The 21,004-nt window shown below is 40.3% G+C and overlaps 1 protein-coding gene across 3 annotated transcripts; it reads left to right on the top strand.

The window, feature by feature from the left end:
* The first annotated feature begins 13 nt into the window (after positions 1–13).
* Positions 14–20,961, top strand: slc2a11l (solute carrier family 2 member 11, like). 3 transcript variants are annotated; one of them, XM_084935082.1, is made up of 11 exons: positions 14–103; positions 12,560–14,859; positions 14,955–15,115; positions 15,243–15,611; positions 16,465–16,613; positions 16,707–16,894; positions 17,126–17,236; positions 17,847–17,948; positions 19,613–19,688; positions 19,805–19,932; positions 20,036–20,961. In XM_084935082.1, the coding sequence occupies exons 2-11, from the start codon at positions 14,842–14,844 to the stop codon at positions 20,240–20,242; spliced, it is 1,509 nt and encodes a 502-aa protein (XP_084791208.1). In that variant the 5' UTR covers positions 14–103; positions 12,560–14,841; the 3' UTR covers positions 20,243–20,961. The 3 variants fall into 3 exon arrangements, with proteins under 3 accessions (XP_084791208.1, XP_084791209.1, XP_084791210.1); XM_084935083.1 differs by lacking the exon at positions 14–103 and having other exon boundaries at positions 13,675–13,743; positions 14,761–14,859; XM_084935084.1 differs by lacking the exon at positions 14–103 and having other exon boundaries at positions 14,051–14,859; positions 15,243–15,367; positions 15,482–15,611.
* The last annotated feature ends 43 nt before the right edge of the window (positions 20,962–21,004 follow it).

Raw genomic sequence — 21,004 nt, 5'->3', positions numbered from 1 at the left:
CCAGCCTCGTTTCATTCTCATCAATATAAGCGAGTGAATTGTTGCTTCCTCCCACCTGCACTGTCACACCTTTACAAAGACACACAGGGAAAACTTACTCAAGGTGTGTGTGTTTTTTTATTTCTCATTATTTCTATTGATTTGTGAAACGTCCCTTGATCAGTGCAGCTCTGCTTTGCTGAGACACCGCCACTCCCACAGGTGCATTTTAGCTTTTGCCCCCAACAACACATCAGCACCTCCTATTAATAAAACCCGGACTGATTTCCAATTTCTTGACTTGAGAGGAAACACAAGTAGCTCGCTGTCACCCGTGATTTACAACAAGGTGCTGATTTCATTCAGCTCATTGGCCGTTGAGCGCGTGACGCCTTCGCGAGCAACGGCCCTGTGTCTCCGCAGCCAGATTGATGTGAGCGCTGGTGGCTGCCTTATTAATGGAGTCCAAGAGTTATATCACCCCGAGGAAATACAACCAACTGCCCGAGATTGAGCAGCTGTGGCATAAAACAAAGACCGAAACCCAATCATCCACACATCGCGGCGTAACAGCAGCAGCAGCAAATTTAGTCACAGGGCCGTTTGGCGCTATTGGAGTTATATTGTTGTGTTTGCGGTGGGATTTGAGTGCGAGCTGCGCAGTTTGATTGCTCGGAATGATTTCTTTGCTTCATCTGCAGTGAAGTCGTAAAGTTGCCCTTCTACGCAATATGTAAATTAAGCATAAAGCGTAGATCCAGAAACAACAAAACAGCTCCAAACGGGCGCAAAAGTTTGAACTGCACGAGAGTGCGTGGTAAAGTATTAAAGTGCATGTGTTTTCCTGCAGTAATCTAATTGGAGCTGTTTACTGGAGCTCACAGACAAAAAATTTGAGTCTTCAAACTCAGAAACTTCGACGCCGTGGACTGCTCCACTCGCCCATTGATCACTACCAACCCCTCAATAAAACAATCCTTCAGCACAGGATCGCAATGCGCACTTACTCCCGATTGGCTGATGCACACGCCACGTGACATCTCTCGCCTTCACGAGCCGGAAGCTTCTTCTTCTCTCTCCCTCTCTCTCTCTGTGAAGTCCGGTGAATGAGAGCCGTGCTCGTTAATTCAAGCCACAAATCGCACGCAATCTATGGGAGTCTATGGACTCTTTTCTGTAAGGCAAATAAAACAGCCTTCATTGAAGCTGAATGGTCATTTCTTCCCCCCCACTTTAAATAGAAAGCATTGTCAGATATCTTAGCCTTCGTTTCTCTGCAAAACGGGCAGACCATTTTAGTCCTTAAAAGCATTTTGAGCGGTGTTTTGAAATTACACCGTAAGAACAGCAACATGTTTGTCCTCTTAGGTAATTTAAAAATATGTTTATTTTACAATGTCATAACACTCTATTTTTGTAATAAGGCAAAAAAAAAGAGAAGCTCTAATTGAACTCCAGATCTTAGGAAAAAACCACAAGATCCAGAACAATCATATGCACAATAATATGGGAAAAACAGGAAGTTATAAAATCAGACATTCTAGGTAATTTATATTTAGTTAAAATAGTATTTTAAAACTGCTAAAGCCTGGCTAACCCACCCAGGTACAGATTTATGATCGAGTTACTCACTTCAGAGGAACTAGTTATTGCGCCTTCTAGTGGTTGCACAGAAGGGGAGAGAGAGATTTCAGTGGACAAGGAGACAGGAAGCACATATTCTAATGAGATGCTGGCAGCTGTGATGGTGTACATTTTATTCTTTCAAAATTGCGTGCACCAAACAAGGAAGAATAAACATGAATGTGAATTCTAAGCTAGAGAATAAACCCAGATAAATCGTTTTATATTCATGCCTTTTTGCTCTTTTGCTTTCTCGTGTTGAATAATGTACATCCAGTTATATGAAACCAAAGTGTTTCACAGGACCGTATGGAGTCCCATGGAAAACTTTGGGTCTTTGTGGAATAACATAACTTGAAATAATGGTTTTCGTTTGACTTTGTCAGTCTGTCACATCGTTAGGGATGAATTTGGGTCCACTCTTCTCTACAGCATTGCTTCTGTTCATTGAGATTTATGGGCTTTATCTATGCACAGCTCTCTTAAGATCCAGCTGCAGCATTTCAGTCAGTCACCTTTGACTATAGAATACTTTGATATACAGAAGAGTTCATAGTCGACTCAATGTCTGCAAGGCGTCCTGCAAGGCGTGCTGATATGTGCTAATATAGTGTATTTGGTTTTCTCCAAATATGGTGTTGTGCATTGTTGCCAAACATCTCCGTTTTGGTCCCATCTGTCCACAGGACATTGCTCCAGATGTTCTGTGGTTTGTTCAGATGCAACATTGCAAACCTGAGCCTTGCTGTCATGCTCTTATTAGACATGGAAGACGTTTTCTTGGCAATCCTTCCAAACAAGACACAGTTGTTCAGCTTTTTTCAGAACTTTACCTTTAACATTTAACACATTAACTGAAGCCTGTAGAGTTCGAGATATAACATTTTGCAGTTTCTCTGAACATTGCATGATCTGACTTTGGAGTGAATTTGTTAGGACATCAACTTCTGCACAGAGTGTGACATTGTGTTTACACACAGTTGAATGCTCCAGAGCAGCAAACCGTCAAAACCGATGCTTTTTCAGAGGTGCTCACATTTGCTGATGATAAATTAACCAAGTACCTTTGATTAGCAGCACCTGGCTGCTACTTACCCTCTTAATTTCTTTAGAAACAGTAATGGAGTACTTCGTTTTTTACAGGACTACATGGAGTCATGTGAAAAAGTTCCTTTTCCACATGACTGAATATATGGGCCTTTGCATTTACAATCTAAAAGGATGCTATCTCTGTTCATTCAGGCTTAAACTGTACTGTAATTAAGAGAACGTGTGTAGCTTTGGTTCCGTCGACAGGAATGTGTGTTGAAATTTCCAGGATTAGATTCATGAGTTTTGCACCAGAGTTATGTCTGTCCTCCTTTGTGCCATTTCTCCATTCTTGCCTCTGATGTACCTTGAAAGAGAAACATAATGCTTCCTTACACAATTACAGAGTCAGCACCAGTTTGCTCCGCAACTCCATGTGTTTATCTACTGGACTGTGTTTTGATCATACTGACAAGTAGGTTAGGAAAAAGTGAGGAGAGAAGGAAGCTGCAAAGTTAACAGCCTGCTTAGTCAACAGTATAGTTTGCTCCTTCCTTTCAAAGCACATCTGACGGAGTCGTGCACCTGAACCCAGTGTCACCAAAACAGATTCCCGAACATCTTTATTTAGACGCTTTGGTGACAAAACAGTATTAAAATTGCTCAAGGTGATACTGCCTTCAATATAATCTCTTGACAAGCCCAGTCATGTCCAACATGTACAAATACGAGTGTCTGCTCTTAATGTTTTTTATTTTTATTTTTAAATACCCATTTAATATTAATTAATGTTTAAATGCATATTTCTTATGTAAAATGACAAATAAGTCTTATAATTGTTATTATCATTTGGTCTTATAATGGGCGGTATCCTGCTGTTGTCCATCTGCACATAAATGATTCGTATTTCAATGTAAATATGCGTACGTAATTATTTACATTGTGATTCTGTAGATGGATAGATAAAGAAGGGAAAGTACTTTCTTGAGGCATTTCAAGATCAATGTCACCCACCTCCATTGTGCTGGGAATGAATTAAACATGATTTATTTAGCTGTGAGTCATATGGACACTGGATACCTGACTTGAGTGAGAAACTTTAACTCCAGCATCAGTTTGCATCTGTTTTCACTACAATTCCTCCTCTAATGTCGCTGATACCTGATTACGGAGGGCTTTTAGGTGCGTCACACCTGACAGAAGAGCCATTTGTGTTGAGACGCAGATTTACTGGCAATCTGATTTAAGTGGCACCTTCAAGGGCACGATGGCGCGTCATGGAACCTGGGATTTTGACTCTCAGTTTCAAGCTTATTTCCATGAGGAAGAGTGATATAGTGCTGCTGTGCTGATTCATCTGTAAATGTGTCACTTGTAATCTGGAGAATGGGCAGCAGCCATGCATGCATTGGCAGAAATTCGCAGCCTAATTAGTCTGTCTGACTTTCGTGTGTTTTATGGCAAGAAGACTGAAGATGAATGTGAAACACAAAGTGAGGAGTGAGGTTTCTGACTGCGGCATGTAGCATCAAGAAATGAAGATTTAGTAGTAAAACACAAAGACATATTTTACGTATCTGAACATAATTAACATCAGTACTTGCAAAATCCTTTTATTAAACTTGCTTTGTTTTCATCTGTCTCTTTCCTGCCACTGGAGATTAGAAAATGTATCCACTGTGAGTGGCACTTTGAGGACAACCCTGACAAGCTCAGCATGTTTTTTCTTCAAATTATGTGTGTGTGTGTGTGTCTGTCTGACAACCTGAAAGTACCACTCTTTGTCATTTTGTACAAATTATGGATCCAGAAATGCAGCATCGCTCGAGTACCTAGTAGGACACTGCTTTGAGCACAGCAACTTAAATGAGGGGTTATCTGAAAGTCTGACGTCAACTGTGCCTTTCCCCTTTGCTGTTCTTTGATCATTTCTATAACCCCACCTACAGATAACCAGTGTTGGGAAGGTTACTTTTAAAATGTATTCCATTACAGATTACAGAATACATGCCCCAAAATGTATTCTGTAACGTATTCCGTTACGTTACTCAATGAGAGTAACGTATTCTGAATACTTTGGATTACTTAATATATTATCATGCTGTTTACAACTACGTGAATGTACTATTGCTGTGATTTATTATTGTTACTGAAGGTCCGCGGCTCCGAACCGTAGTAAAGGGACCTCTGGCTAATACGGTGGGTTCTGTGTCGGGCCGAAAACTAGCTTTACTTTGTTGTCTGGGTCAACTTTGCTTGCGAGAGACAGAGAGAAGCGTTGAAAAGCTGCTCCAACAGAACTTATTGTTTTTGGAGGAAAACACGAACACGGTGTATAGTCGAGTCTTAATAGCTTACTTACTACTGGGCTTGTCAGGCACTCTTCTTGGCTGCAGTGGTTATTATTATATTTACATGCTTCCAGCTCCCGTTTTTGCTCGATGACAGCTCAACAAAACCCAAACAGTCCTGACCCGCGACAACATGAAACAGGGAACTACCGCCGTGTAATCCATTTATTTCAACAAAGTAACTGTATTCTAAATACCACCTTTTTTAAACGGTAACTGTAACGGAATACAGTTACTCATATTTTGTATTTTAAATACGTAACGGCGGTACATGTATTCCGTTACTCCCCAACACTGCAGATAACAAAAGAAAACTTCTCTGGAATAATAATTCTGTATTAAGCATGGAGAGTCTAATTCTGGGCAGCATGGTGGTGTAGCACTTAGTACTCTTACCTCACAGCAAGAAGATGCTGGGTTTGGAGGTTCTCAGCCTTTCTGTGTGGCGTTTGCATGTTCTCCCACAGACATGTTGGACAGAGATGGTTGTGTGTCATTTAGAGTGTTGGCGGTGCAGCACCTGGGTCCACAAGTCAAAAAGTCCTTTTCCACTAGCACCTACTCGCCTCGACTCGGCTGACATGGCTCAACTTGACACATCTCAGTTTCTGATGTTTTCCATTACAATTGAGCACCACCAAATATGTGTGCGGTCATTATAGCAATGCAGCTGAAAGACCAGTGACGGCATTTGTATGAGATATGAACACCACAACAACAAGGTTCAGGATACTGAACCTTAAATTACTTCTCATGCATCTATTGGACTCTGATTGTGTGATAGTAACAGTTAGAAAGCACTTTGCAGAAGTTTGCAGACGGGCACATGAGCATTAGAACCGGACCACAGAGCAATGGAAGTGTGAGGGACCAAGCAACCAAAGCAAAGAGGACACAGGCAAAAAAGTATCTTCAAAAAGGGTTTTCTTTATTTTAACCCTCAAAAAGTCCAAAATTAACAACATTCAAAAACATACTTAGCAGGCCCATAAAAGAGGTCAACTAAATATAACTCTACGAAAAGTAATTTCCAGAAACTTAAACAAAAAACAAAGTGAGACACAACTCACAAACTGACCTAATTACAAAGACACATGAGGGTAGCTTTTATAATGATTTGGCCAAACCATTTACACACAATAGGGGGGAAAACAAAAACACACTAATATTAACTAAGCACAGAATAACCTAACTAAACCTAAAACACCCCTGCTCCTGGTAAGCCCATGGTTGGTCCTGCTGAGCAGGCATTTTGTTCCCAGAGTCCTCAGCCACGCTTTTTGCCCAGACAGGAAACAGCCACCGCCCAAACCCAGGGAACTCAAAGAAAGAGAAACATAATTAATATAACAAAACATTTTAGAAAAACCACACGATGCTACTATGTGCGCGCCTCGTAATATCAGTGTTAGGTTTAACCAAATTATTAATGAATTATATTAATGAAGAAAACTGCAAAGCAAACTAATAAAGTGAAAAAATGGACTGATTTACCCCTGTGTGGCTGATGCCATCACAGGAAGAAGGCGGTCATGTCGTATGAATCACATTTTCTTTTACATCATGTGGATGGTTGGGTGCCTGTGCGCTTCTTACTGGGTAAAAAATAAGACCAGGATGCACAACAACGAGTTTCTCTGTATCAGGTTTTAAACGAGCACTTGCTTGCATCTCGGTGCAGATACATCAGCACACCTTTAGGGGACTAGTGAGTCTATTCCGCCAGGATAATGTTAGACAGATAGTCATAATGTTATGTCTGATCGGTGAAAGCACCAGTCAATTTTCATAGTTTTTTTTTTCTTTTTTTCTTTTTTTAAGTATTTGAGTTTTAGTTCCAGTTTTATTTTAATCCTTATTTGTGTTTTGGGTACTTTCTTGTCTGTCTTTCTTTCTCTTTGTGTGTGTGTGTGTGTGTGTGTGTGTGTGTGTGTCCTTTCTGGGTCTCAGTTATCTGCTCTTCCTGTTTTATTTTGGTAAATACTTTTCTTTGTGCCTCATCCTGTCTTTGTTCTTTTCCTGTCCTTGTGATGGCCTGCTCTGCTGTGAACTGTTTGTGCTCACCCTGGCCTCCCTTGCGTAAATTTATTCTTTGTGCTTTCCTCCAGTCTTGATCAACTAGCCAGTTTTTCCACTTCCTATTGTGTGTTTAGTGGTTTCTCTGAGTTTCTCGTTCAGACTGGCTTGGTTATATCTTCAGTTTGATATTCTGCTTCTCCCCTTTTGTTCATCTGTATGTTTAATCAAGTGATTATCACAACCTCACCTCCCTGAACTATAAAAAAGTGATTTTAGTTTAAGTTCATTGAATAGAAGTAGGATTGTGATTGCTTTGTGTGTGCTCTAAGGAAGCCTATTCAACAGTTTTCTTTAGCCTGATTCTCCACAGAGTCAGTGGAAGTTCTGATAGAGACCCCCCCATCCCCATAATTTATTGCAATCATGTGCCTTTCATTTTAGCTGAAAGGGTTGATTCCTGCCAAGCAGGGGTGCAGTGTTTCTGGAAATAATCAGCCAAGAGGAGAGGTTATAAAACTGTTAGACAGTTTAAGTCACCCTGACCAGACTGGAGTTAATGAGGATATAGAAGGTGTGTGCGTGAACCTGAAAAGCTCCTTGTAAAGTGAACCTGTTAGGCATTCATTATTTATCGTGATCAAGCGTTGCCATGGGTCTCCGTCTACTTAGGAGGACTTCACAAGTTTGGCACCAGGCCTTGAGTGTCAGTTTCTACTGCCAAGTGTTTCTGAGACAGCCTGAAACAAAGAGTCCAGACTCAGAAATACAGAGTTATTTCCTGGGAATATAAATGGAGAAACTGACACATTGTTCCAAATCTAAAGTCAGTGCAAGGGATGGAAGATGCAAAACATGTCACTGACACATGACAAGAGAAAACACCAGACTATCACAGAGCCAACACAAAGAGACAGACAACCATTTGCCCTCACATTTACACCTCTAGGAAATTTAGGATCAATAATTATCCCAACCCCACTAACTGCTTGTCTTTGAACTGTGGGAGGATCCCAGAGGACCCGGACAGAACTCACGCAGATACATGGGAGGAACATGCAAACTCATCTGAGGTGACAGTGTTAAGTACTGCACCACCGTGCTGCTTTTCCCATTTGTGTTACTAAACATTCTTACACCATACACAATATAAACAAAATCTCTGCCGTGGTTAAAAGTTTGCAAGAACCGAAACTGCTTGGATAAAAGTGAAGACAGTTTGGATAAATGCAATGGAAAAATAACAGCACTCATGAAAATGCTAAGTGACACCTCGGTTTGGAGCAGCTTTTCAGGTTGACTTCATTTAAGGCGCTCTTCACTGATTCATTTTGCACTTCTATTAAACTGGAGGGCTCACAAGAGACCACTTAAAACAAGAATGAGTTTTGCCTCCATCTCTGTGCGGGGACGCTTTGGCTGTCTATATACAGAATGTATATTAATAATATTATTATTGTTATCATTACCATTAAGTGAACATTTGTCCTGTTGGTGATGCTAAATAAAAGGGCTAGGGATCACCAGGGTTATTAGGGTTTGTCTTATGGATATCTGGTAGTTGTTGACACAGTTTAGTTTGAAGTTCTTCGAATATAGAAGAGAAGAGTCTCATTGCTTTGCACCCACTCAAAACCACTCTGGACATTTATTTGAGCAGTTATTTTGAAGCATTATCTAAATGAACCTTAATTAAATTAAAATTTAATGGAGACATAAAAAGTACATTTGTACAATCACCAGTTCAATCTGATAAATGCAGCTTAAAACCTGCTGACTTTGCTTCAGATTTAGGTTTAACAAGCTTTCCTATTTTAACTTGTACTTTCACCCTTGTATTTGCTGTTTTACCACAGATTTCAGTTTGATTTTCTTTCAGTGGTATCTTTCTCTCTCTCATAACATCCCAGGCCAAACCCTGCCAGATAAAATAAACAGTTCTCACCTTCTGATGGAGGTAGCATGGCATAAAGGAGTGGTTCCAAGGGCTTGGCGAAGAGCAGGAGGTATTCTGATCCCTAAGGAGAAGAACTTCTCATCCATCAGCCACTTTCGTCAGTTTAGCCTGCTGAACTTAGAGGGAAAGGTCTTCTTCAGTGTCTTGGTCCAAAGACTATCTATTTTCTTGCAAAGAAATAACTATGCTGACAGATCAGTGCAGAAGGCCAGCATCCGGGGCTTCTCGGGATGTCTGGAGCATGCCACCGTCATCTGGCACCAGATTCAAACTGCCAAGAAAGAGTTCTGCATGAGATCTTGTGGATGGCCTTCAACTATTTCAGTGTATCAAACCACATCACAGGACTGGTCAAGACCTATTTTCAGGATTTATAGTTTTGTGTGAGAGCTGAGAACACCACCACAGCCTGGCAGCACCTAGGAATTGGAGTTATGGCAGGCTGCACGATTTCTCTTCTGGCATTTATCATGACAATGGAGTTGGTCATGCGGGCATCTTGGTGGGTAGCGGGAGGTGAGAGACTCAGCAGTGGCCTTCGTCTTCCTCCCATTAGAGCCTACATGGATGACATGACCATCATTACAAAAACAAAACCATGTACTAGGTGATTGCTACAGAAGCTCCGGGAAAACATTGAATGGGCAAGAATGGAGTTTAAGCCAAGTAAATCTCACAGCATCTCCATCATAAAAGGAAAACTGACAGCCGAGCAATTCTATATCAGTGGAGAACCAATTCCAACAGTCTTAGAGAAGTCCATCAAGAGCCTGGGACAGTGGTATAATGCAGATGTGGCAACTTGAACAACTAAGGCAGAACATGGCTAACGACCTCAAGCGGATTAACAACACTGCACTCCCAGGGAAACTGAAGCTCTGGTGCTTCCAGTTTGGGTTATTACCCAGGCTACTGTGGCCGTTGACAATGTACGAGGTCTCACTCAGTCATGCCAATCAACTAAAGAGGCTAATGAGCTCCTACGTTAAGAAGTGGCTCAGACTTCCCAAATTCCTCAGCAGAGTTGGAATCTACAGTGAACGGATACTGTCATTGCCTATCCCTAAATTGAGGCTTGAGATCTCACTCACGGAATTCCGGGACCCAATAGTGAGAGGCACTGCTCCCACCCTAGCAACAGGGAGGAAGTGGACCCCAGCCACAGCTGTGCCACAGGCCAAATCTGCTCTTCGCCATTGTGACGTGGTGGGTCACGTCCAACTTGGCAGAAGAGGATTTGGTCTTGGAGCAGTAACACCTCTGTGGCAACAGGAATCTGTAACCGAACGTCAAAAAATGGTGGTGGAGGAGGTGCGTCAACAGGAGGAAACAGTAAGACATGCCAGAGCCATAGCGCTGGCCAAGCAGGGTCGCTGGATGAATTGGGAGAGTGCTGAAAAGAGGAAACTCACATGGAGTGAAATCTGGGGAATGGAGTCCAATAGGCTAAGTTTCATCATCCGAGCGACATACGATGTGTTTACTTCCCCAATAAATCTGCAGCTGTGGTTTGGAAAGGACCCATCTTGCACCCTGTGTACAGTCACAGCAACACTCAAGCACATCTTGGTTGGTTGTAGGACTAGCCTTACTCAGGGCAGATACACATGGAGACACAATCAGGTCCTCAGGTGTCTAGCTGAGAAAATTGAGAGCAAGATAAAATCCATCAACGCTCGACCTTTCATGAACCAAGAGGAGCGTCAGTATTCATCAGCATTTGTCTGGGAGGGGGACAAGCCGAGGACTAGCCCTTCAACCTCGCTGAAGGTTGCCAGGGATTGGCAGATACAAGTGGACTTGGATCAGAGGCTAATTTTTTCCCACAGAGATCGTAAGAACTACTCTGCGACCAGACCGCGTCCTTTGGTCTAACTCCCAAAAATTTGTGTACGTCACTGAGCTGATGGTACCATGGGAGGAAGCAATTGAAGAAGCATTTGAGCGTAAGAAACTGCGCTATGCCAAGCTGAGGCAGAGGACAGAGGCTGGGAGATCAAAGTGTGCCCGGTGGAAGTGGGGTGCAGGTGCTTTGTTGCCAGTACAACAGCAAACCTGCTTAGAGAGATTGGGATCAGAGGACAGGCACGACAGCAGGCTATAAGAGAATTAGCTAACACTGCTGAGAGGACCAGTCACTGGCTATGGCTAAAGAGGGCTGACATCACTTGGGTAGCTAAGGCAGTCTGCTAACTGCGAGACACACACCCAGGATTGATCAACCCGTGGTGGGCCTGCCTCAGGAGAGGGTGTCAAAAGGGTAGAAAACCTAACAGTAGAAATTTTGCTGGTTGACTGATACAGCTGGCTAAGAGCCTACTGGGGGCTGTGCAGTTCATGAAAGCGAAACCTAAAGGAGGAATGAAAGAGAAAAAAAGAAAAAGAAAATTTTTTTCTGCTCTTCTCCCCTTTTCTGGGAGGCAGTGGGGAAGTAGAGCGCACAGCCCGATCTGGTGAGGAGGTGCGGGATGCCAGGCGCTCTCTGCTCTCTCCTATCTTGTCTCTTTTGTCTTACTCTTCTCTATCACCTTTTCTATCCCTTTGAAGAAGTGAGGCTCCATAAATATTAGAGAGGTAAGTATTATTTCTCAGTTGTGGTGAATTGATAGAAGAAAATAAATTGTAGAAAACTAAACAGAAGAAAGTAGAAGAGAAATAACAATTTAAAAGTTTATTTTAAATTGACACACTGACACACTCTGGGGCTTGATCAACCCTGGCAGGGCCTCCTTGGATGAGGGTATCTAGTGATAATGGCCAAAACACCCGATGAATCCAAGGTCCACTACTGACGATGTGTCCCAAATTTTAATATGATAATGTAGATCAGATCTCTAATCCCTAAACCTAACCAAGGAAGGTAAAAAATGGTGGATTAGCCTGGGGATAAAAGACAAAAACACCCTGTGAAGTTGAGGCACACAATGATGTATCTCGCTGGTAAAGTTTGTGGGTTGCCTTTCCTCATAACAGCCATCCCTCAAGACTTTCTCCATTTGAAGCAATGCATTACCAGGCATTGTAGCATCTAGTCATTTTACTGAATGAAAGTTGACTCTGATGTTGATGGGGACCGAGTGCAACTGAGTTAGCAATCATGTGATATGTAAGTGCTTAGAAGACTTGGTCAGAAACCTCCCCAGTGGGAGACGGCAGAGCATGTTTAAATAAACCCAGCTTCAGAACTTTTCAGAACAGAGCCTAAAGGAGAGAGCACGAGTTAACAAAGAAAGTCGATAACGCTGATGTCACCCCTATTATTGCTGACGGGGTCTTTATGTTTTCTGAGGATAGCTAGCACAAAGAAAGCATCATAATGTTGAAGTGTCTTTGTAGTACCCAGCAAACATACTACAAAGCCACACCAGGTCATGGTGATAGTGTACCATGGGGCACATAGTATGGGCTTGGGACCCATCTGGGGCTCCAGCCATGTTTGCTTGGTATAGCTGGTCTCAGTTAGCACACAACACAGATTGCTCATGGTTTAACTTTGCTCATGTTTCACCAACACCATTTAAAACCAGTGTATTGTATTTAAGTTCTAGTTGTTTGTTTTGATAGATCATCACAGTATTTTGACAGGAATGTTCTCTTCACACAGGAGAGTGATGGGCAGGTGGATGTGGCTGCAGTTACAGGCTTATAAAGAAGATCGGCCTATGCTTCTCAGAGTGGGAAGTCTGACATAGAGACTCACACCTATTCAAAATAACTTTTATCCAACAACAAAGTCAGAGAATTGAACAGCAACGTGTGCAACCTGTACAACATTGATACTGATGGTTTTATTTTTGCCCTGCATTAGTAGGTTTTTCATGAATATTGTGTTTTTTTTTATATGTATGTAGGTTTGCCTTCCTTGGTGAAATATATATTTATGTATCTTTTACTGATTTCAGATGAAGATCATTTTCCCCTTTATCCCCATTGTTTCTTTAGTCCTTTTCACTATTGACAACGAGTCAATTTGGAGACCAAGTTAGAGATTGAATCCTTTATAATTTGATCTGAGGGTGCATGTGTGGTTCTCCAAAGAAAGAAAAAACACACTGGTTCATCATTCAGTTCGCAGTAATGACTCCGTAAGAAAAGTCTTACAGCTTTCTCATAAAGTCTCAGCCGTTTCTCCTTCAGTCAAGCTGAAAATACAGCCTCAACGGCAGTTGCAAAAGCAGGATTTTTTTTTTTTTTGAAGTTCTGGTCTTTCAGTGCTTTATTGACAGTGTTTTTAGTCTGAAGCTGACTCTGCTTCCTCTCTGGAGGTCAGCTGTGTGACATCTGGCTGCATCATGTGTCAGACACAGACACACTGTCTCCTTGGGACAGTTGTGCACAGCTTTTGTCCTTTTTGGAGAACCGGCTTACTTTTGAGAACCAGATGTTATGTAACAAAATTTGCGCTTTTCACAGTGAAGCGTCTTACTGCTGCTTTTGATCGTTCGTTGATAGTTTATATTTGTGATTCTGACTTTGGAACCAGAGTTTTGTAATAATAGGTGTGTTGGGCCACTCTTGTTTTTCTAGTGGAAACGACTGAAACAGCTTAATTTGGGTATCAAACCTAAGAAGCAACACTTTGAATAAATAGACATCTCCCTGTGCCTTTCAAAGACAGATTACTATACACAATTAACAAAGGATGATTTAGAATAAAAAGAAACTCCCACACAATATTTATTTTTTTTATATGTACAAAAAGTGCAAGACCAATGTGTTTCTTTCTTTGCTGAAGAAGAATCTTCCAGCAACATCCAGTTTCTCCTGTTCACTGTATAACTGAATGAGGTATGTGCAAACATTAAGGAAGTTTTGATGTTGGTTGTAGCTTAATGTTTACTGACAAAATGTAACCCTTCTTTTGAGACTTATGGCTCTGTCCTCTGTGACATTTGTGTCCCTTCCATGAGATGATTTTCCTGTTGTGTTTTGTGATGCAATTCTCCACTAAGCTTTGAGACAAATAAAAAGAGGTTAAAGGTTTTGGCTTAACTTCATAATCACGTCTTTGTCTCTCTCTGTGTAACTTTTTCAAACTTTTAAACAGATTGCAGGACAATAAATAACTTTTCTTTAGAGCAGCCTGTTAACCCTCTCAGGCCCAGATTAAGTTTTTTGTTGCTAATGCGCAACCAAGTCCTGCAGTGGTACTTCTGAGTAAAAAAAACTCGTAAAATATGTATGTGGGGTAATCAGGTTGTTAGTTCTTAACTGTTGCAAATCTGCAACGTCTGCCTGGAGAGGGTTAAGAGTCTTTCATGATCACTGGGCAGAATCCTTAAGCAAACAAAAGTCATGCCCACATGACTTATTCCATATCAGACACATAACTTTTTAAGTTGTTGTTTTTGTTCCAAACACCTTTATTCTTTGGCCCACAAAAAAGTTAATCATTTCAGCGCTCAGTTAAATGTGTGCTGCATCCATGTGAATGATCTGAAAAGACTTCTCACCCGAAAGCGACAGACCTACAACAATGATTCAGCACTTAGAACTCCTGGTAGGTAACAGTTAAAACTATTTTTATGTCTACATTACGTTTTTTGAATTGTGAATGGCTGGCTCAAGCATATAAATGAAAGGAAAACTTCTTTTTTTTTTTTTGATATTTAAATGACTGCTGTATATGGAGAATTGACACAATCCATAAAAATAATTGAACATACAGACTGACAGATGTAAGTTTAGGGAAATGTGGTATTGAAAAATTTAAATTTGATTATTTAGCATGATTGACGTTAAACAAAATGTACCTACATTTTCCATAAAAACATTTGCTTAATTTTTTTTAAAACATTTTTACAGGTAGCTTATCCTGTTGTATTTGCTGCCATTTTTGTGTGTGGTATCGGTGGGACATTTCATTATGGATACAGCGTGTCTGTGATGACCTCCCCCTCTGTTGTAAGTGAGATACTTTACTAAATTAAAATACAGACAATCTTAAGCTGTATTTTCAGCATGCATAGACAAGTCTATACCTGTTCACCTTGTTGTAGTTTATAAAGGAACTGGTGAAGCAAACATGCGTGCAAAGATACGGTCTCTCCCTGGAGCCATGGCAGCTCTCGCTCATCTGGTCCTTCACAGTGTCCATTTTCTGCATTGGGGGTTTACTGGGGTCGCTAGCAGCTGGTTCACTAGCGTCAAAATTTGGCAGGTTGGTGTACATGAGCCTAAAAATTCCATATTCTGTTTAGCTATTAACATGGCACTGTCAAAGACATGCATAAATAGATGTTCTGCGTTGGCCTCAGGCTCTAAGTCTCTGTTTTCCTGTCCCATAGAAAGCGATGCCTTTTGTTAAACACTTTTGTGGCTATACTTGGCAGCGTGTTGATGCTCTTGAGTAAAACAGCCATGTCCTTTGAGATGATCATGGCAGGACGATTTTTCTTTGGCATTAATTCAGGTAACCTTTTGAGCAAACTCACTGGAGCTAGTTTCCCGGCTGTCCAAACAGTCACCTCATTGAATCTGGTCAGATTGTGTATGTGGGTGTTGTTGATTTTTCCTGTTACTTTAGGAGCCAGTCTTGCAGTTTATCCAATGTACGTCATGGAAATCGCTCCTCAGAAGCTGAAAGGGATTGTTGGCGTGTTCATTGGTTCCTTCATGTCTTTGGGGAAGTTCTCTGGTCAACTGCTGGGGATCAGGTGAGGTAGCCTACATGTGAAAACGAAAGTATCTCACAGTCCTGTGAAAAACTAAGTACATCTCGTGATTCTAACACCTTCAGCAGAAATAACCAGAAGTAACCATTTTCTGTATAACTTCATCATTCTCTCATTGTGGAGGAAATTTGGCTCACTCTTCTTCACAGCACTGCTTTGAGCATTCATTTAGCTTTCTTAAGAGCTCACCACAGCATTTCGATCAGGTCTTAATTTTGACTGAGTCACTGCAGCCAATGCAACAGGACTGCAAAGGGTCAGATCATGTGGTATTACAATGTGGGACATATTCACATATTTGTAGACATTTTTTTGTGGATTGGTAAATTTCATCTGGCCATTTCTCTGTAAGATGTTCTTTTGACCTGTTACCGTTAGCCTAATTAGATGCAAAATGTTCCTTCAACTCCTTGGTAAAACTTAATTTTCCAGCCTTTCATTGCACATTCCCAGCTTTTTTGAGCTGTCTCGTTGCCATGAAATTCATCATGAGCTAATATTTTACATGAAATTTTAAACAACATATATTTTCTATTTTGAACAAAATCTGAAATTTGAAAATCATTTGCATTCAGCTTTTATTTGCATTCTACACAACATCACTACTTTAAGGTTTTTATAGTATTTAACTGTATTTCTGAATAACAGTCCTTTATGGTTCGTATTATTTGCAATTTATTTAAGTGCAATTTATTGCACTTTGTTACCATGTATGAAAGAATTATATGCAAAAATCTTTCGCCCTTTAAAACTTTTCATAACTGTGTTTTTGGAAGCATGTTGCTATTTTAGATATTAACCTGTGATAACTTGACTATTGATGTTATACTTGCAGTGAGTTACTTGGTACAGAGAAGCTGTGGCCCTGGCTGCTTGGTTTCATCGGTTTCACTGGGTTGTTTCAACTCATCACCCTGTTCTTCCTGCCAGAATCTCCCAGCTTCCTGTTGCTGGACAGAGGAGACCAACGAGCCTGTGAAAAAGGTGTACAAAAACATTTTTAGCCTTAGGGGATTTTTTTTACTTAGTCACTGTTAACTTACCATTTAAATCTCATGTTTTTTCATGCCACCTTAGCTTTAAAGCAGCTTTGGGGCAATAAGGACTACAGCAGAGAGATCGAGGAGATGCTGGAGGAGAAAGCTGCCCTGCAGAGTGTCCGCAGCTACTCAATGTTGGAGCTGATTCAGAACAAAACGGTCCGCTGGCAGCTGATCACTGTCGCTGTAACTTTCACCTCAGTGCAGCTCTGTGGCATCAATGCTGTGAGTGTATATGCTAGAAAGAGAGGAGTCTTTCTTTCACCAGTCTCTGTAATCTCCTTTTTTAGATTATGTTCTTTTAAAAAATCCTGTAATGTCTAAATATAATAAAATGTAATAAATACATAACTAACAATAACAGTGAAATATTCAGCAGGAAAACTGGCCAGTTTCAGTAAAATGAATAGAAACATTACACAGTTTCTTATCTGTGTATGTTTAACTTCTCTACAGGTGTACTTTTATTCTTTTGATGTGTTTCGTGCGGCGGGAATCCCAGAACAAAAGTTACGATACGCTGCCTTGGGGACAGGGCTCTGTGAATTTTCTACTGTTGTATCCTGTGTAAGTACTCTTTCACTGATATCCAATCATGTTTGTATCCAATAAAAAATGGACTGTCCAGCAAAATATAGGTGCTCAGCTCAAGGACGACAAACTTTAAAGGACAAAAAGTAGTGCAGCACAATGACTGATCCAAAGGTGTTTACTTGTGCAAACAGACTAGCATTTCAGCTGGTGGAGCCAGAGTGGACAAAAACTAACAAGGGCAACTTGTGTCCTATGACTCATCGTCCAATATATTACAAGTGCTAATCAACCAATTATACATTGTACACCTGATATGGACTGAATATAATTATCTACCTTATTTCTTTGTTCAGACTTCTGTTGAAATGTTAGTCACTTAGCACAAGGCAATTTTAGGGAAACTTTGTGTTTAACATCCTGTAAACACTCTATCATTAATGTTTGTTTTATTTACTTCCTGCTGATGTATCAAATCATTTAAGGGAAAAAACGTCTGGAGGTCTCACCAGTGATGTGAATGCCTTGTGGCAGCTGTTTTCATGTGTAATCGTAGCTCCCCCATGTGGCTGTTTAATTAATTGTTTAATTTTAATTCTGTGCAAAACATTTACAGCAGCAGGCTAAATCTGTTCTCATGTTGCAGTTCATGATTATTAACAGAACAGGAAAAACGGCCCTGCTCTTCAGAAGCTACGCAGGAATGTCTGTGACACTAGTTTTCCTCACCATCACTTTGTACCTGCAAGTAAGTCACTGCAAAACTAACCACTTTTAAAAATATATTTATATATACACTACCAGTCAAATGTTTTAGGACACATTAATTTTTCCATTTTTTAATTGACAATTACGCTGTTTAATGTCTCATTACACCCTGAAATGAAAGCATAGTACAAATAAGCTGTTGGAGTTAAAAGAGAAATCATGGAATCAATTTATAGACAAAAATGTATTCTAAAGTTTTGATTTATCAAAGTAGCCAGCTTTGGCAGATATAACAGCTGAACACACCCGTGGCATTTTTTCTGCAATAGAAATCAAATATTCTTCAGGAAGTTCTTCCCATATCTTTTGCAGAAGTTCCCATAAATGTGTGACACTTGTAGATTGCTTTGCTTTCACTCTTCTTTCCAGTTAATCCCAAACCAGTATGATGGGGTTTCGGTCTGGAGCCTGTGCTGCCCACTCCATGTTTTCAAGCTTATTATCTTATTCTTTTAGGTAGTTCTGATAAAGCTTGGACTTATCTTTTGGGTCATTATCTTGCTGTAGGATAAACCCCAACTAGGCGCATACCCGAGGGTGTTGCTTGGGGCTGCAGAAAGCTGTGGTAGCCGTTTTGGTTCAGGGTCCCTCTCACTCTGTACAAGTCGTCGAACTAGGATCCAGGAAAACAGCCCCAGACCATCAAATTTCCTTCCCCACGTTTAACAGTTGATACCACACACTGTGAAACCATCCTTTCGCCTACTTGAAAGGGTAGTTATGATGGGAAGATTTCAAATTTTGATTAGTCCATAATACCTTCTTCGAGTCTTCAGTAGTGCAATGGCAGTGTTTCATGGCCCAGGCAAGCCTTTTGTCTTATTCTGATTATTCTTAGCAATGGCTTTCTTATTGCTACTTGTCCTGTTAAACCTGCTCAAAGTCTTCTCTTCACAGTTGAAACTGGGACTTGCTTATTACGACCTCTATTAAGCTGTGCTTGAAACTGTTGTCCTGTGAGCCGCCTATCACGCAAACTGTTAACTCTCAGAAACTCGTCCTCTGATTCAGTTGTGGCTTTGGGTCTGCCAGAGCTCTTCCCGTCTGAGTTTCTGAGTGCCTTTTGATGTCGAAGGAAACTGTATTCACTGACACCTTTACTTTACCTACATTTTTAGGTGCTATGATGGTCTGTCTCTCTTCCATTTTTCTCGCCATTTTTGTAGCCACACACTTTCTGTAGTACAATACTGTTCAACTGATGCTCACGAGGGCATGGTACTACAGTGTGTTCTAGCACTGCTTTTATGCAGACAGAGGGGGCAGTAAGTAATCCAGAAAAGTTGGAACACCTGTAGCAATTAGTAGCACCAGCTTTCAAGGGTTGATCAACCTCCATTGCTGAAGGACAGCTTTAAATTGTTAACCCATTTTGTGTTCCCCGAAAAAGACCTTTTTTAAATAATTTTGAAATGTATATTATTTTTTAGTTTTGGGTAAACTTACCTTTATAAAAAAAACCAAAAAACATCTGGCAGTTGACCACTTACTTTTGTACCATTTCAAACTATTCACTGGACTTGAATGACTTGAATTGCGATAAATGACTGGAAAAATTGGGGTGTTCTGAAACCTTTGACAGATAGTGTATACATCTGCATATTTGAATAAATAAACAAACTTAAACCCTTTCGTTTTCCTCAGAGTTGGGTCTCCTGGATGCCGTACTGCAGCATGGTCCTCATTTTCCTCTGTATAGTCTTTTTTGCCATTGGTCCAGGTACGTTTATCTCTCAAGCTAATATTTCTAAAGACTGTAAAATTAACACCAAGAAGTTTTTCTTTTTGACCAAACAATGAGGAGATCTTATTGTAGCATGTACATTTTCCCCAAAGTTGGAGTTACACCTAGTCTTCCAGGGGAACTCTTTGCTCAGCCTTTCAGATTGGCTGCGTACACAATCTCTTGCACCCTCAACTGGTTATGCCTGTTTGTGGTTGGGATGGTCTTCCCCATCCTAGTGGTAAGTATGTTAAAAGTATGTAAAATGTGGCATATTTTTAAGATCATTTGAAATGTGTCAAGCACAAGGACTGACAAATTGCCTCCAAATGCTTTATTTCCAGGAGAAACTGGATTACTTTTGCTTTCTCATTTTTCTGTTTTCTTGCTTCATCTGTGGGCTTTATATGAAGTTCAACGTCCCCGATATCAAAAATAAGACACCGCTGGAGATCGCTGCAGAATTTGATAAGATGCATTGCAAACCCAAAAGAGAAGACGTCACTGAGAAGTACGCCAATAGAATCATATCATACGAAACCAAACTGTGATTAGATTTATTTAAAAAAATGAAAATATGCTGTTAAATGTGCAGCTTGAATTAGTCACTGTATGTCAGACAGACAGGATATGAATGACGTTAATAAATATTTAGGATTAAACTGGTCATCAAGGACATAGCACAGAGGTGTTTTTTTTGTTTTTGTTTTCTTTTACTGATGAAGGACATTCATACTGCACCAAAATAACTGCGTAATACAAAAAACAAATAAATGACAGAAAAGTCATTTTATCTACTATAAAAAAGTTTTTTCTTTTTTTCTTTTTCTTTCTTTACAATGGGTACGCAGTAAGATAAAAAACAAACAAACAAAAAATAAAATATAAAACAGGACATTTTCTGTCAATGAATAATTTATTTCTGTTTTCATACCTGAACTTTTTTTGTAATTTTTAACATTTCTGTCATACATTTTCTTACAGTTTATGCCCGAACTTTCTTTCATTTACTACAACAGTATAGTATATGGCGTAGAAAAACTGAGCTGTGCTGTTGTAACTGCACTTCTTTTTCTTATGTTAAGACATCTTAGGGATTCAGTGTGTAGTTAAATGTCTTTACACAGAAAGAAAGGAGAGTTTCACTGGTCCAGCCCACTTATGATCAAAGTGGGCTGCATATGGCCCATGACCCATATTGTGAGTTTGACATTACTGACACGTTATAGATCTTTCACTCTTGTTTGATTATTAAAAAAATGATTTTAAAGTGATTTGTAGCAGCATTTTTTCTATTTGCGTTTTCTTACTTT

This window comes from Perissodus microlepis, chromosome 7, assembly GCF_051167445.1.
Source record: "Perissodus microlepis isolate ML-2025 ecotype Zambia chromosome 7, ASM5116744v1, whole genome shotgun sequence".
In the NCBI taxonomy this organism is placed as follows: Eukaryota; Metazoa; Chordata; class Actinopteri; order Cichliformes; family Cichlidae; genus Perissodus; species Perissodus microlepis.
This window is presented reverse-complemented; position numbering and strand designations above follow the sequence as displayed.

Excerpts from the sequence above, each read along its gene's own strand:
- slc2a11l (XM_084935082.1), top strand. Across the intron at positions 16,614-16,706 it reads CCAACGAGCCTGTGAAAAAG|CTTTAAAGCAGCTTTGGGGC; the intron begins GTGTACAAAAAC and ends ATGCCACCTTAG. Across the intron at positions 19,689-19,804 it reads CTTTTTTGCCATTGGTCCAG|TTGGAGTTACACCTAGTCTT; the intron begins GTACGTTTATCT and ends TTTTCCCCAAAG.